This window comes from Anabas testudineus, chromosome 23, assembly GCF_900324465.2.
Source record: "Anabas testudineus chromosome 23, fAnaTes1.2, whole genome shotgun sequence".
In the NCBI taxonomy this organism is placed as follows: domain Eukaryota; kingdom Metazoa; phylum Chordata; class Actinopteri; order Anabantiformes; family Anabantidae; genus Anabas; species Anabas testudineus.
Window position 1 is genome coordinate 15220891 of NC_046631.1, and position 16776 is coordinate 15237666.

Below are 16776 nucleotides of genomic sequence, written 5' to 3' on the forward strand. Positions count from 1 at the left end.
CTGAATCCCCTCACAGACTCTAGCTGGATTTAATAGACAGTATCAGTACTCTCTGATGTCGCACAAACCTGAGTCTGGGTATTTTGAGTCAGCCCTTATAAGTGTGCTGGGTGTGGAGCTGAATGAACGGTTTCCTTCTCTGCCGGTTGACTGTCTTCTCTGTGGTGTTGTGAAGGAGTTTGTAAAATCTGGTTCCATTGGGTGAGAGAGAGTTTGTTTGTTTCTGCTCTTCTTCAGCATGTTTGACTCAGTTTGAGGCTTAAGCTACTCGTGATGTTCCAGTTATTGTTAGCATGCTGCTAAAAGTTGATAAACTCCAAGTTTATAAAAGTGAAGAGTTGTTCCACATGAAGTTTAGTGAGCCAGAGTGATTAATGTCACAGTGCCACGAAAACCATTGTTCATCAGACACAGTAAAAAAAATCATGTTTTTTCTTTTTTCTTCTTTTGGTTGTTTGTTTGTTTTGCGTTTTCAAAAGATATTTTTGAACCTAAATGAAGATGGTTACAGTAACAGTGTAGAAATGAAAGTGGATATGGTGTTGAATAGCAAACTTAATATATAGAAGATATTTTATCTGTGATTGCTCTGCACAATGGACTCAAAGATCTGCCCGGCAACGGTGCCAACACATTTTTCAGAGACCAGAAACCAACTGCAGACTTTCTGATTGGACCTAGCACCTGTCCATCCAGCTGCAGGACTCGGGCCTCTCCGCAGAATCACGTGGTGCTAATTCAGTGACTTAACAATAATATCATGCACACAAAGAATTATAAAATCCTGCAGGTGGTGATGAAAAAGATTTGTCTTCTCACATGAAACTCTGGATTCAAACTGCTGCTGTGCAGGTTTCACAAACTTCTGAATGTTTCTTCAGTGTTTTCTAGAGTTTCTGTGTTTTCTAGATCTGTGAGCCTCAGTGAGAATCCAGCAGATGTCCAGGTGCACCATGAATGTTTTATTCACGACAAAGCTACTGATTCAGACTCGAGGCGCTAACATGTACAGAGCATCTATCCCTATATTATTTATGGTATTTGTTCACACAGCAACTTGTCCACATGTGTTATGGATCTGATCAACTTATGCAAACAAGATTTTGACATGTCAAAGAATATACAATCTTGTGTCTTTAACTTGAATGAACAAATAATTAACTTGCGAGAGCAAGATTTACACTTGCTCAGAACAATCCTCTGTAGTGGGAAAAAGACGCTAACTCATGCACATAAGATACAAAAAAATCATAAAAAAAAGCTCATGTCCTCGTTCAGAGGATATTGTAACATGTTAAAATTTCTACGAAGATAATTTTAGGGAATAATTGAAACAAGATTGAAATTTGTTAAATGATATACTAAATTCTGCCAAAAGGATGTTGTTACTAACTGACAATTACATTTAGTCATTTATCAGAGTTACAACTGAAGTACAAGGCAAAATGTCAAGGAGAAAAAAGTCCTACAGGAAGACATGTTTCAATTTACAAATTGTGCCAAACAGGTATGAACTTGTAGGAACAAATAAGTCATGTGAACAAATGTTTGTATTTTGAACAACATCGTAGCATCTTATCAAGAAATCAACTTGTAAAATAAGAATCTGAAACTTGGTGGAATCCTTGTGAATGCGATGCTGAGATAATTCGGAAAAGTAAAAACTGCTCTGAACAAGTTGAGTTCTCATGAATCCTGAACATTTTCAGGTAGATTGAGTCTTTAGTTTTGTCATGAATGAACTTCCGTACCACATTCCTGTTGATCCTCCCTGGACGCCGCTTCAACGGGCAACTTTGCAGAGTTCAGACCTGGAACATGTGAATTCATACCAGTCCACTTCCAGGTGAGACCCAGGTAACTCAGTGAAGATGTTTTGTGGAAACAGAGTCTGAGGAACAAGGGATTTTCCTGTAAACACTGCCAGCAGTCTCACCAACAATAGCCAGGTGAGCTCTCAGCTGACCTGTTCCACCTGTTCTCCGTGATCTGCATCCTGTGTTTCAAGTCTGAAAGAATGTGTTGAACATTAAAGAGACGTGCTCAGATTCAGACTCTGGTGTCTGATTTATTTTATTTTATGTTTATTTAGAGAATAAATTTTTATCCCAGAATTTAAAGGTGAGACATAAATGATGTTTTAATTTTTAGTTAAACGTCTTGTGGGAAAATACTGGGCAGCGGAATTTCTATAGAGACCTATTTCTGCCAGAACAAAACGTATTGGCACCGCTTTATGATAAAGTTTGTCTTTTACAGTATCAGACATAAATTTATAGATAACAAGATATTTTGGGGGAAAATGTAATATTCCTATATTAAAGTCATAATAATTACCATATTATCATACTATTACTGCACTTCACTGTGGCCTCAGTACTGATTATGCTAAACTAAAAGTTATAACTTGTGTGTGTTTTATTAACTCATATTTTTTCCTCCTGTGAAACTTTGCTGTAATTTGACCTACTGACATATTTTTATGTTTGCTCATTTATTAGTCTGGCGCCAACAGGCCTCCGTAGAAACACACCTGATACTCCCCTCCCAGGTAAAAACAGCTCCTCCCCCTCTACCCCCTCGTGCCGGTTCCTCGGTGACGATGCCACTTCCTGATACACCTGGACAGAACAACAACAGTTTGTACCTGTGGTTGTTCGTCAGGTAATAAAATTAAGTGTGCAGCATGAGAAGAGAGGAACCCGGCAGCCTCGGTTCTGCAGACAGACAGCTGTGTGAGTCCATTTATTTCTTACAGAGAAACGGCGGAGAAACGGACGTCAAGCAGGTGTTTTACTCGGAGTTGATGACCAATAATGTTTAACTTTATCGCTCGGAGAGAACTTCACCAAACCCCTATTAAATTTCTGCCGTTTGAAAATGTACTTTCTAATCTAAACTCAGGTGACCCAGGGCGGTTTGGCATGGAAATGATCCACCTAAAAACATGATACATCAGGAAAATGGAAACGGACAAAACAAACACTTGACTACTGTGGACTGTAGGCCCATTCAGTCCCATCTCAGCCTACGGGCAAACAAGCAACGTTAAAGTGGCAGATTTTTAAACGCAGTTTGGCGCAAGTTGTTTTTCCATCCACAAACCACCTGAGGAATCCAGAGAACCTGCTGCTTTGTTCAGCTTCTCCACAAAGACACAAAAACCTTGAATTAGTTTGACGGATTTATTTAAATATTAAAAAGAAGCCAGTACCAAAGTTGAGTCATGGAAACTGGTTTGGTAAATGATCTGGTCATCAGAGAGAAAACAGTGCAGCAGCTTAACATGGACATGACATTATGTTAGTAAATGAAAGTGTATTTAGATCAACTAATAAATTCAAGTAACTTTTAAACAGTCAGTTCACTCAAATCACAACAAAGATGTTAAGGTTTTATTGTTTTCTAGTGGCAGCTGTGATAACACATGAAGAAATCTTGTGTGTTTCAGGATGGGTGAGAACATGAAGACTCAACTGGTGAGCGCCATCCATCTGCAGGAGGTGGAGCTGGAGGAGCAGCCTGCTGACGTCCAGCAGGACACAAAGAATAGCAATGGTGATGCTCTAGTCAATAATCAATAATCAGAAGCGTACACCAGTAAATGCTGAAGACCCAATGGTTCTGGTTCCCAGACTGCTGACTTCTGCTGACCGATGAATCCCAGATTTCTGACGCGATCCAAACTTTAAAATCTGTACAATACAAACTGAAACTGTGCTCAGGTTGTTGCTCAAGAGAGAAGAACATCAGCGGTAACTTTGGTTGTTTTGTTATGTTCCAGTGCAAACGTAATGTCACCCCTGACAGGTTGTGTTCCTGATCGATCCACATTGATGGCAACTAGATGGCACCAGATAATTTGGCGATCGTTGCTGTTCTCACTAAATTCCTCATTAATCACCAGCCTGCATCTGTGTGTTTTCCTTCAGGTCCCACGTACACTGTGGAAGAAGCCGTGGAAACTATCGGATTCGGTCGATTTCACGTCCTGCTCTTCCTCATCATGGGCAGCACAAGCGTAAGAAAACAGGAGTTCACTTCTCTGTCTCAACAAAAACGCAGCCCGCATTAACGTGATGATTAGTTACTGACAGTATAAGCTATTCTTTCATTCAGTGTACACAGATTATACAATACACCATGTATTTCTGTGTCTATGTAGATTGTGGAGGCGATGGAGATCATGCTGCTGGCTGTAGTTTCTCCAGAGATTCGATGCGAGTGGCGTCTGGACGACTGGCAGGTCGCCCTCGTCTCCACTGTGAGGTTACACACAACCAGTACACTGGACTGAAGTATTTTACACAGTACACACAGTCAGAGTGCTTGTGTATTGCAGTAGTCTGTGTTTTTTTCAGTCTGTGCTGGATTAGTTCTCCACTCTTGAACTGATCCACAGATTATTCCAGGAAGTTGATTTGATTCTGTTGAACATGGTTCAGGTGTGCAGCAGCGGCAGGTTGCTCTCATCAAATACACGATATGTTTGATATAAAATAAACCGACTGGACTTCACTCACACTGAGGCTGCAGACGTCTTACCGACCCGATCTTGTTAACAGCAGAAAACACGCAAATTTCAGAAGTTCTATAAATGACAAAGAGCCTCCACATAGACCACGTTTGTCACCATGTAGTGTCTTCACAAAGTGAAGAATTAAAGAAGAATTAAATCGAAGATCTCAGCCACAAGAAGCTTGGCAGAAGCTGTTCCAGAAATTCCTGCTATGTTTATCTTGTTGTGTTTGAAACTGCGTGTCTGTTTTTTCAAATTGGTCAGAATCTTTATTTTAATTTTGTGTTTTTTAAGCTGCAGTGCAGGACCACCAAACCAGTATGTTAAAAGCAGATACTGTACTGTAGTACTGTACAGCAGTACTGTAGTACTGTGTATTTAAAGGTGTGTTTTCCTCTCAGATGGTGTTTCTTGGTTTCATGGTCTGTGGAGTTCTGAGCGGATACGTCGCAGACAGATACGGACGCTGGAAGGTGAAACTCAAATTATTATTTACTCTGTAGATTCCAGTCTAACCTGCAGCCGCAGTGTGTTTATTAGTGTTTATGTGTGTTTATTAGTGTGTGTGTGTGTGTATGTGTGTTTATCAGTGTGTGTGTGTATATGTGTGTTTATTAGTATTTATGTGTCTTAATGTTTATATGTGTGTTTATTAGTGTTTGTGTGTTTATCAGCGTGTATATGTGTGTTTATCAGTGTGTATATGTGTGTTTATCAGTGTGTATATGTGTGTTTATCAGTGTGTATATGTGTGTTTATTAGTGTTTATGTGTGTGTTTATTAGTGTTTATGTGTGTGTTTATCAGTGTGTGTATATGTGTGTTTATCAGTGTGTGTATATGTGTGTTTATTAGTGTTTATGTGTGTGTTTATCAGTGTGTGTATATGTGTGTTTATTAGTGTTTATATGTGTGTTTATTAGTGTTTATGTGTGTGTTTATTAGTGTTTATGTGTGTGTTTATCAGTGTGTGTATATGTGTGTTTATTAGTGTTTATGTGTGTGTTTATCAGTGTGTTTATGTGTGTGTTTATCAGCGTGTATATGTGTGTTTATCAGCGTGTATATGTGTGTTTATCAGTGTGTATATGTGTGTTTATTAGTGTTTATGTGTGTGTTTATTAGTGTTTATGTGTGTGTTTATCAGTGTGTGTATATGTGTGTTTATTAGTGTTTGTGTGTGTTTATCAGTGTGTGTATATGTGTGTTTATCAGTGTGTGTATATGTGTGTTTATCAGTGTGTGTATATGTGTGTTTATCAGTGTGTGTATATGTGTGTTTATTAGTGTTTATATGTGTGTTTATTAGTGTTTATATGTGTTTATTAGTGTTTATATGTGTGTTTATTAGTGTTTATATGTGTGTTTATTAGTGTTTGTGTGTGTTTATCAGTGTGTTTATGTGTGTGTTTATCAGTGTGTGTATATGTGTGTTTATCAGTGTTTATGTGTGTGTTTATTAGTGTTTATATGTGTGTTTATTAGTGTTTATGTGTGTTTATTAGTGTTTGTGTGTGTTTATCAGTGTGTTTATGTGTGTGTTTATCAGTGTGTGTATATGTGTGTTTATCAGTGTGTGTATATGTGTGTTTATCAGTGTGTGTATATGTGTGTTTATCAGTGTGTGTATATGTGTGTTTATCAGTGTTTATGTGTATGTTTATCAGTGTTTATGTGTGTGTTTATCAGTGTGTGTATATGTGTGTTATCAGTGTGTGTATATGTGTTATTAGTGTTTATGTGTGTTTATTAGTGTTTATGTGTGTTTATTAGTGTTTATATGTGTGTTTATTAGTGTTTATATGTGTGTTTATTAGTGTTTATATGTGTGTTTATGTGTGTGTTTATTAGTGTTTATGTGTATGTTTATCAGTGTTTATGTGTGTGTTTATCAGTGTGTGTATATGTGTGTTTATCAGTGTGTGTATATGTGTGTTTATCAGTGTTTATATGTGTGTTTATCAGTGTTTATGTGTGTGTTTATCAGTGTGTGTATATGTGTGTTTATCAGTGTGTGTATATGTGTGTTTATTAGTGTTTATATGTGTGTTTATTAGTGTTTATATGTGTGTTTATGTGTGTGTTTATTAGTGTTTATGTGTGTGTTTATTAGTGTTTATGTGTGTGTTTATCAGTGTGTTTATGTGTGTGTTTATCAGTGTGTGTGTATATGTGTGTTTATCAGTGTTATGTGTGTGTTTATCAGTGTGTGTATATGTGTGTTATTAGTATTTGTGTTTAGTGTTTGTGTGTTATTAGTATTTATAAGTGTTTGTTAGTATTTTTATGTGTGTTTATTAGTATTTATAAGTGTGTTTCTTAGTGTTTCTGTGTTTTAGTGTTTATCTGTGTGTTTCTTAGTGTTTCTGTGTGTTTATTAGTATTTGTGTGTTTATTAGTATTTATATGTATGTTTCTGTGTTTATCTGTTTGTGTTTATCTGCGTGTTTATTAGTGTTTGTGTGTTTTATTTGTATTTATTAGTGTTTGTTAGTATTCTTATGTGTGTTTATTAGTGTTTCTGTGTGTTTATTAATATTTATATGTGTGTCTCTGTGTGTTTATCTGTTTGTGTGGACATAAAACCAGGTGGTGCTCGGAGGCTTTGTGTGGAGCGCGTACTTCTCCCTCCTCACCTCGTTTGCCCCGTCGTACGGTTGGTTCATCTTCCTGCGCAGCCTGGTGGGCTGTGGGGTTGCAGGAGTGTCTCAGGGGTCAGTTTGTGCGTAAATACATATACATACACATATTAACACACACGCACAAAGACAGTCGTGAGTAATTGTGTTGTGGTTTCAGGTTTGTGTTAAAGACAGAGTTCATCCCAGCGAAGTATCGAGCCTACCTGCTGCCTCTGGCCACTGTGAGTCAGAGTTTACTTTTCTGTCTTAACTGGTTTTTGTTCCTTTTCTTCTTGACAGTGGATCGATTGCTGCATATGTTCATACTAAGATCACACCCTGCACAAAACAAAGCCTAACAAGCATGTCAAAGCTTTTCTGTCCACTCAAAGACACTTGGAATCAGAGAACAGGTTGTATGTAATAAAAGACGAGTGTTTTATGCCGGGTTAAATAACGTCTACCTGTCTCAGTGCTACACTGTTTGAGAAGTTCAGCTTGGTTGAACTCTGGGAAATAATCTAGTGTAGAATGTTTCCATTGTGGTTTGTCAGCAACACAGCCTGCCAACAAAGGGAACATGAATAAATCCAGACAACTGCAAGTGCTGTCGAAATAACACATAATTTCCATGAATTAAATCACCAAAAAATTAACAAGTTCAACTAATTAATGCATCTTGAAACCATTCCAGCCAAAGCAGCTTTGTATCATGATGGAGATAGACGAGAAGGTGCTAGCTCAGCCTCGATGCTAACAATAGCATCCAGTCCATCCAATCCTGATCTAACAGCACTTAACCAGATGCAAACTAAGTTTGCTGTGTTCTACATGATTTATCATTGTTCTTCCTGGAGCATTTAATTTATTTCTTCAGCATATTGGGTCATATGTTTTTTGTTTTAATTGTTAAATGTTATGACCATTATTTCCTTTGGACAGTGAAAGCTGTTGAACTTTAACTTTATCAGTCATCTGCTAAATTCATTTAAATTGAATGTATACAAAAAAAAAACTTGATGCATGATGATTAATTTAGATTACTTATTCACAGAGCATGTAATTAATTAGATTGTTAGAATGTTGATGGGTTCTGTTGTCCAGTGAAGATCTGTGGTTCACCAGGTGGTCTCAGACTCACCTGAGAACCTGTCTGAAATGTCCTGTCATCAGATCCCGACATGCTCTTTATATGTTGGGATCAACATGCTCTTTGTATGCTGTTTTTGTATCAGATCTTCTGGATGACAGGCTCCATGCTGATCATCATCCTGGGGATGGTCGTGGTACCCACTCTAGGATGGAGGTGGATGATCCGGATCTCCGTCACCCCTAGTGTCATCCTCATTTTCCTCTTCAAGGTGAGACGTCCTCCTTATGTGTTTATATTAAATTGTAACTAGTAAACTAGTTGGCGTTAAAATTGAGGTTCTGAAACAAGGTGAAGCTAAATTTCAAACATAGTATTGAAATTTAGCAAACTTGTAGTGACTACAACAGCAGTAATATAACACAAATATAGACCTAAGAACCGATTCCTGCTTCTCTTTGTCTTCATTGAATCAGTTTATTCCGGAGTCGGCTCGATACAACGTGTCTGCAGGAAACATCCCTGCTGCTGTTAAAACTCTGCAGTGGATCGCTAAAATGAACAGAGCTTCTCTTCCTCCAGGACAACTGGTCGAACCCACTGTGGTACGTTTGTTCTAAGGTCTCCAGAGAGGACCAAGTCTCTTTTTAAAACATGCATCTTTTGAGGATAAAATACCAGTTGTCTTGTTAAATTCCGCCTAATATGGGTGATATGTTATTAAAGGTACACAGAATAAATTATGTTTGATGGAAATGTCCCCTGTGTTTCAGAATGAAAGAGGCAGCTGGAGAATTCTACTCAGTTCATCGTTCAGGAGGACGTCTTTACTGCTCTGGTACTCATGGTAAGCCTGTTCTATTTTTATATAAAAACAAGTTACATAGTGCTTCAAAATGATTAAACTAGAGTGTATTTGTTTGAAATAAAGAGCAAATTGCTAGATGATATTAAAAGACAATAACAGAAGTACGTGGTATCGACTGTCAGGAACATTGAAGCAACAACTGGAGAAAATGACAAGACATTCAAGAATGAAAAACAATTAGACAATTCACCACAATCTCTTCAGATGACAGGAATATACACTGCCTATCCAAAAAAACCTGGATGTAACTAAGCAAATGGGTAACTAATAATTACTGCATGGATGATTATTGTTCAGCAGCCAACAGGTTATTGAACTCTAACTGAGTAGCTTCTCATTTCTTAAACAACCATGTCGGGAGACGCATCCTGTGGTCGTGAAAAAGATGTTAATCCATTTCAGAAGAGTCAAATTAGTTACACGAATCAATCAATGAAAACATCTAAGGAGATTGATGAAACTACTAAAACTGCTATGAACTGGGGTTTCTGCAGTTGGTCAGGTCCAGGTTCAGCAATTTATGAGTCCAAAGAATGAGGTCAGCTGACTACCTGAATATACTGAAGGACCAGGTTATTTTATCAGTGGATTGTTTCTTCTCTGATGACACGGGCGTATTCCAAGATGACATTGTGCTCAAACTGTGTAAGAGTGGTTCGGGGAGCAGGACACATCATTTTTACACAGAGATTGGCCACCACAGAGTCCAGACCCTAACCCCACTAAGAATCTTTGGGATGTGCTGGAAAAGACTTTGTGCAGCGTCCAACTCTCCATCATCAATAAATCCTTGGAGCAAAATTAATGAAACTCTGGACGAGAAAAAATGTTGTGCCGGTGCATAAGCTTATTAAAATGATGCCACAGTGAATGAGTGCCGTAATCAAAGCTAAAGGCGGTCCATCAAAATATTAGTGTTTGACTTAGTTTTTTTTGGATGGGCAGTGTATAACAGTAAATCATCTGCATAGAGGAGAAAATCCTACAACAACATAGTCCAGAATCAAGCCTTGAGATGATGTATGATGATCCATGTGTGAAGGTGTCGCTTATATTTATCTCTTTTTTTTTATTGGATTTCTTTAAATTCTATATAATAATGAACTCTTTATTCATCCCCTTGGGGATCCCCAATATTAAATTCAAACAAATAATATTGTTTTTTCCTGGTAAGATCTGTCCTGCTTAGACCAGGTAAGATGTCTTAGTTTGACTTTTTGTTTTGTGCTTTGAGGTTCGTGGCATCATTTTCATACTATGGTTCAGTGCTTAGTAGTTCAGAACTGTTGGAGAAGAACCTGCTGTGTGTGACGGACGCTGACAGAGAACATCAGGTCAAACACATCCATGAGGATGGATTGTGTTACTGCATCCCTTTCGGAAACAGTGACTATCAGACACTGCTCATCAGTTGCCTGGGAGAAGTTGCATGTAAGTCCAAGTTCCACAGATTTTCTGCACCAGCAGTTTAGTTTTAGTCTTTTCCAAATGCTGTATTCATAAATCTTTTTATGTTTCTTTTTTGAAAATAAATTATAAATGTATTGCTTCAGCCTTTACTTTAGTTCCTTATTTGTAATTCCTGATTTTCTAATAATCGCAAAAGCTTTCTATATTTGAGATTTGTTTTATCAGTTTGTAATTGAAGTTGACTTCATCTGACTTACCTCCTAATTTTTTTTGTTTTTTCTGTGATTGAACAGTAAATAACCACTCTTATCATTTCCGAGGGCATATCAAAACCCTCAGACATTTCTCCTCAGCTGGTAGACCTCACTTTGTGACCCACCAGAGAAACTCTTCAGTTGTCATTTGCATAAAGTTCAAATTTGGGACCATGTTTTTAGCAGGCAGCTGTTCTATGTCAAACTGGCTTTTGCTCTGTGGGCCTTCACAGCAAAGACAACTGGAAAATTATGTGTAATGTAACAAAACATGATTTACTATATTAATTAAACTGTTTTATTTCCATAATTCATCTTCTGTCTACCAGAGGCAGCACTGGGCACACTGCCCTAAGCATTACAAGTTAGAAAAGATTTGTACTCTTTGATTTTACACCGTTTTGTATACATTTCAATGTCATGACTGACTGAGAGTTTCTGTTACTTTAAAACCTGCCTGACAGACTGATCTTATGGTTTTGGACCTGGTCTACTACCTAACCCTCTGGTCCTCTTTCCTGTCAGTGGTCCCCATAAACATCTGCCTGCTGAATGTGTTGGGACGGAGGTTGAGTTTGACAGTGCTGCAGCTGCTGGCGGCTGTTTTGTTCATGATGGTCAACATCTGCACCACCATGTAAGAACTTCAGTCTCTAGGTTCAGGTCTATGAGCAACTCGTTTAACTGGGTCCAGGTTCTTGAAGACCTCAGGTCTTACCTGGTGTACTTTTGTTATCTGAGGTTTCTCTGTCCTTTTCTTTGCCTCCAGGTTTGGGTTCACAGTGCTGCTGTTCCTGCTCCGGTCTCTAGTGTCTATGAACTTTAACGTGGTTTATATTTACACTGCTGAGGTATTTTCCACACAGATTTTACTGCTAGTTTTTACAGTTGCAGGTCCCAGGTCCCCATGTGTTTTTTTTGTTTTTTTCTCTCTCAGGTGTATCCTACTGTGGCTCGGTCTTTGGGGATGGGGTTCTGTACATCGTTTAGTCGGATTGGAGGAATGATTGCTCCATTCATCGCTCAGGTGGGCTCAGCGTTCTGGCTCTGGTGAATCTCTCAGGTGAGTGTTCAGGTGTTTTTGTTGTGCAGATGTAATATAAATGTCTGTTTACTGCAGGTGTTGATGTCTCGGTCGGTAATTCTGGCTCTCAGTCCGTTCGCTGTGGCCTGTGTGGTCTGTGCTCTGGGAAACTTTCTGCTGCCAATAGAAACAAAAGGACGAGCTCTCCTGGTGAGAAACAAACCAGTGTTTACCTTCTGTACAGATGTTATTTTTCTCTACCTTAACTTTATGTGTTACTCTTTTTCTTTCAGCAAAACTCCTGATCTCCAAACAAATCATTTACGGTTTATTTTATCATTTTGTGTAATGTAAAGACATTAAATAATGTTACTGACATCAGGTGTTACTGTGCAATTTATCATCGATCTGAACTGAATTATTTCACCAGTGAATGAACACTTCACTGTAAATTTTCATTCAGGAATTTTGTAGAGTCAACTAATATTCTTTCATTTACTTCATTTACTTGATATTCTTACACTAATTCAGCTGAGTTAGTGTAAAATCGTGTTGTTGTTTCAAGTACATTTTACAGATGTTGGAAGATGCCTTTTCTATAAACATTAGAACAATAGGGTAAAACAATTTTTAACCAGAAAAAAAAACTGGAACAGAATAAACCACTTTTAAACAGGAAACAACAAACGACGTCATGAGTAAAAATATCTCATCTAATTAGATAAAAATTTACGTCCTACAAAAATACCCAAATCTCTGGAACCAAATAAATAACCATAAAGAATTCAGATTCAGTCTAAAACAAAATACTGTAAACAAGGATTTTAAAAAGGATTATTCTGAGCTGAGATTTCGATATTTTGTTAACAGAAAAGTCAAAAACATTACTGGATAAAAATGAGTGGATTGTATAATCTGCAAATTATCATTTAGTTCTAGGAGTGGTGGCGCTGTTGTTTCTTTTTCTGTGAACCTCTGCCTCTGATCTACTCATTAAGCTTGTTAACTTTCAGAGGATTAGTGTCAGGTGTGTGTCTTACAGACGGCGGGACAGGAGGGGCTAAGACCCACTAATCCTCACCTCTGACCTCTGACACACATGTACATGCATTCATTAATTTACTAATTTACACCAGTCGCGTAACAACATCTGTGTTGTCACGTGTGGACAGAGTTTAGTTCAGGATATTTCTACACTGTGAGGACGTGTCCTCTTGTCGTCACACCTTCAACTGCCTGAGACCTCGGACCTGGTTTTAGGGTTCAGGTCAGAATCTGGTTTGTGTTGGGGTTAGATATTTAGTATGGTGGTTAAAGTTAGAATGAGTGGGGGTGGCTATAGCATGCATTATGATACTGATTGTCCTCACAGAGATAGAAAGACGTGACTGTGTGTGTGTGTGTGTGATTAAGCGGATTAGTGCAGCAGATCATGGAGCTGAGCAGCAGACGGTCGGAGACTCTCTAAGATGTGAGTACAGTAACAGCTATTTACATCTGTGAATATTATGCTTTTTATGGTCTGTAGACTCATCAAGCTTTGTCTTTGTCTTTTGACTCAAAGTTAATGTTTAGAAATTCAAACTGGACTTGTGCATTTTCTTGTTTCTGTCTCAGCTGATGTGAACACAAGAGAAACACAGATTGTTAAAGGTTCTGTTGTAGTAAACAGAGGTTAGTATTAAAAAAATCACTAGGAATATACTGAACTTCAAAAGAACGTCAACTTCAGAATCTATATTTTTTACATATAAAAATAATAATGAAGTAAACTTCTAAAAATCTAAAAATTTACCAATCAAAGTGAAACTAATTTATTTCTGGCTCAATCAGAATTAAAGGATAAATGTGACAAAATTGTATTTATCATAATTTATTACAGTATCAGGTTGTTTTCTTTTTTTAAATGATGACTAAATCTTTCCATTATTGTTACACTGAACATACATTTATATTCCTCCAATATGACTCATCTCATCAAAAATACAGCATAAAGAGTTTCTACCCATTATTTATAATTATTTACTTTTTACAATACTTTTATTTATTTTTTATGTATTTATTTATTTAATGAATGAATTAAAACAATTTATTTTAAATGGTTTCTTAAAACAGCAGGACTGGTATGGTGTTTTAGACCAAGACCATCAATATTGTTGTAGGTGTCAATGCTTCATTAGTTTTCTATTAAAGCAAGTGTTCAAACCAATTTACTGAAATTATCTGTATTTTCTTTTTTTTTTTTTATCAAGTCTTTGGATGTTTTATATTCTCATCTAGGTTTAGCACTGCGGACTGTGGAGGTGTCTGACAGGTAGACATCAGCCGGTGTTACAAATCCTGAAAAGTACGTAAACAGTAGTCCTCTGTTGGTAAGTTGGGGGAGGGGGGGTGTGCTTGGTACAGATTGGTCTGTTCTGTCTGACCCTCTTTGTTTGTGTTCACACTGTTTCACTGTGTCTCTCAAACACTAATGTCTCTGAGATATAACAGATCAGTTGTGTGACTTCAACTCAGAGACGTTGTCGTAAAGTTACAGGAAACATCTGTAATGACAGTTTAACAGCAAATGAAAGTAAAATAAAAAGTTAAAAAAGAAAAAGAACAGCTTTGTTTAAACTGGTATCATGTTTTAGACAGCACCAAATTTTGGGTTTTGTTTAGTTTTATCTAACAGAGGTCATAAGGTTTGTCTGAAAGCTTCAGAAAATTAGGGACGTGTCAAGATTGTGCTTTATGTCCAGGTTTCTCATACTCCATGTAAATGCCAAATCCTGAATATTATCCAGACCAGAATACATAACCAACGTCCATGTAAACATGTTAGAATGAGGATATTTAAGTCTGGACTTCATCCAACACTGTGTGAAGAAGATTTTCTTTTTTTAATATAAGATTGTATAACACTTTATTGATCCCCTGAAGGGGAAATTTATGACTCATGCAATAAGTAATTACCAAACAGATATAAATGCAGGTAATCAGTTGAAATAAAAATGTATACATCTCCATCATACAAGCAATTTGATCAAAGTACTGTTAACTCAGTACTCTTAACCATTTGTTGGCTATTTCTGCAGCTTGTGACAATATCTCTTAATCTTCCTCCACAAAGGGGTTGTGCTCAGTGAGTAAATGGCTGGTTTGTTAAATGTAAATTTCATAATGTCATAAATAGGAAAGCCTCATAAATACTCATGTACTTGTTTGAAATTGAGTGTTCATATGATGAGCTTGAAGCTTGAAGTTGAATGTTTGCATTTATGGGAGGTGATTCCATTTCCTCTCCTTTCAGCAAACACTCGGGAGTCAATCAGTGGCCCCATCAACAGGTGATAATATTGTCATGGTCCACCATGGGAGACACGTCTCCAGAATGCCGAGCTCAGGAACTGTTTGATGGGTTTGTGTCAGCCTCCACCTGCAGGGCGGCGCTTCGCTCATTCAGCCAGCTTTGTGAACATCTCCAGCTGGACTGCAGTGGTGCCGCGAGGCCGCTGTACCGACCAATCAAACATCGCCTTAACTACTGGAGGGCCAATGCTCTGTGGGCCAAACTGGACCGAAGGGCGGCTCAACAGGAGTACCTGAGGGCCCGAGCCTGCAACAACATCACAGTATGTTCTCCATGTAAAATATGTATCTATGTTTAACCATACAAGAGTAAATATACTCCAGAAAGGAGGAAGCTCTGTGTTAGTTTGTAGCTCTCAGTTTCACTTCAAAATCAGCTTCAAGAGGAGCCACAAGTAACAAACAGCAGCTAATAAGTACCAAATGTGCCGACTGATATCTCAGGTAGCTTTATCAATTAATTGGTCTGCTCTGCCTCTTTCTGATTAGCCCAATCAGAGAAGACATAGAGATGATAACTGACCAGCTCATTTATCATTTCGTCTGTGTTTTGATTGGCTAACCGTTGTCTTTTAGTGTGTAGTTATTGGAGCGGGGCCCTGTGGTCTGAGGACTGCAGTGGAGCTGAGCTTCATGGGAGCTCGGGTGGTGCTGCTGGAGAAGAGGGACTCGTTCTCTAGGAACAATGTGCTCCACCTGTGGCCTTTCACCATCCACGACCTGCGAGGCCTTGGGGCCAAAAAGTTCTACGGAAAGTTTTGCGCTGGCTCCATCGACCACATTAGTGAGTCTGGGATACAATATACCTGTCTTGTAAGAACGTCTAGATCTACCTAGACGATCTACCTACTAGAACCATCTGTTCCCTGTCTACAGGTATCCGTCAGCTGCAGCTGGTCCTGCTAAAGGTTGCCCTACTGCTGGGAGTTGAAGTCCATGTCAATGTGGAGTTTAAAAACCTAGTGGAGCCACCAGAAGACCAGCACAGATGCAGTGAGTGCTAAAGTTAATAAACAGACAGATTTCTGTTACTGTTGGTTCATAAAATGTCAGTTTACATGGGTACCTGTTTAGTTCTCTCATCCACCTGTCTACCTGTGCAGAGGTAGGCTATAGGATGGAGGTGATTCCAAAGTCGCATCCTGTCAGTCAGCTTGAGTTTGATGTCATCATTGGAGCAGATGGGCGAAGGAACACCCTTCCAGGTAAAGCAACAGACTTCTTTATGTTCAGCCATTTAAACAGCTGCTCTCACGGGTATTGTTTTAGCTCAGTGAGTCTGAAGATGTGTCCTTCAGACAAGAGGTACAGTTGTAGTTGTACCTGTGTCTAGTCTGTGGAAAGCAGAGCAGAGAACAAACAACTAAATCTTACTGTAAACACAAAGAGTCAGAATTTTAGTGTTAATGATGAAATTAGTTTGTGTTCAGGTGAACACCAGCGTAGACGAATAAAGTTGGTCCAGGTCTGACAGTGTCCAGCTAACTGGTGATAAAATGACCTTTTCTGTGACACCGCCATCAGACAAACAATATTCTCATTATATTGCAATAATTTTTGTTATTTATTTTGTTTAATACCATTAAATATAGAGTATGAGCTTTCGGACTCCTCGTTTTAACTGTTTGTGTTAACAG

The 16776-nt window shown here is 38.2% G+C and overlaps 2 protein-coding genes across 8 annotated transcripts in view; both read left to right on the top strand.

Annotated features, from left to right (window-relative positions):
* Positions 1 to 2585: 2585 nt before the first annotated feature.
* LOC113163060 (putative transporter SVOPL) lies at positions 2586 to 15216 on the top strand. 7 transcript variants are annotated; one of them, XR_003298866.1, is made up of 19 exons: positions 2586 to 2735; positions 3452 to 3558; positions 3933 to 4021; positions 4166 to 4264; positions 4921 to 4992; positions 7108 to 7232; positions 7318 to 7381; positions 8375 to 8500; positions 8706 to 8834; positions 9003 to 9076; positions 10332 to 10528; positions 11287 to 11398; positions 11531 to 11612; positions 11699 to 11788; positions 11882 to 11995; positions 13199 to 13256; positions 13403 to 13459; positions 14066 to 14157; positions 15081 to 15135. XR_003298866.1 is itself a non-coding variant. In XM_026361373.1 (19 exons), exons 2-18 carry the CDS (start codon positions 3453 to 3455, stop codon positions 14101 to 14103), a joined length of 1632 nt encoding a protein of 543 aa, XP_026217158.1. In that variant the 5' UTR covers positions 2586 to 2735; position 3452; the 3' UTR covers positions 14104 to 14132; positions 15081 to 15216. The 7 variants fall into 7 exon arrangements, 5 of the variants coding, with proteins under 5 accessions (XP_026217158.1, XP_026217160.1, XP_026217157.1 ...); XM_026361373.1 differs by having other exon boundaries at positions 14066 to 14132; positions 15081 to 15216; XR_003298868.1 differs by lacking the exon at positions 13403 to 13459.
* The window catches only part of LOC113163061 (protein-methionine sulfoxide oxidase mical3b-like), a 20375-nt gene continuing 18720 nt past the window's right edge, over positions 15122 to 16776 (top strand). Inside the window, 4 exon segments of the mRNA XM_026361377.1 lie at positions 15122 to 15402; positions 15716 to 15923; positions 16016 to 16132; positions 16243 to 16344. Of these exon segments, the coding sequence (XP_026217162.1) occupies positions 15142 to 15402; positions 15716 to 15923; positions 16016 to 16132; positions 16243 to 16344 (688 nt within the window). The 5' untranslated portion in view covers positions 15122 to 15141.

Excerpts from the sequence above, each read along its gene's own strand:
- LOC113163060 (XM_026361373.1), top strand. The coding sequence starts at position 3,453 with ATGGGTGAGAACATGAAGACTCAACTGGTGAGCGCCATCCATCTGCAG. Across the intron at positions 4,993-7,107 it reads ACAGATACGGACGCTGGAAG|GTGGTGCTCGGAGGCTTTGT; the intron begins GTGAAACTCAAA and ends ACATAAAACCAG. Across the intron at positions 9,077-10,331 it reads TTACTGCTCTGGTACTCATG|GTTCGTGGCATCATTTTCAT; the intron begins GTAAGCCTGTTC and ends TTGTGCTTTGAG.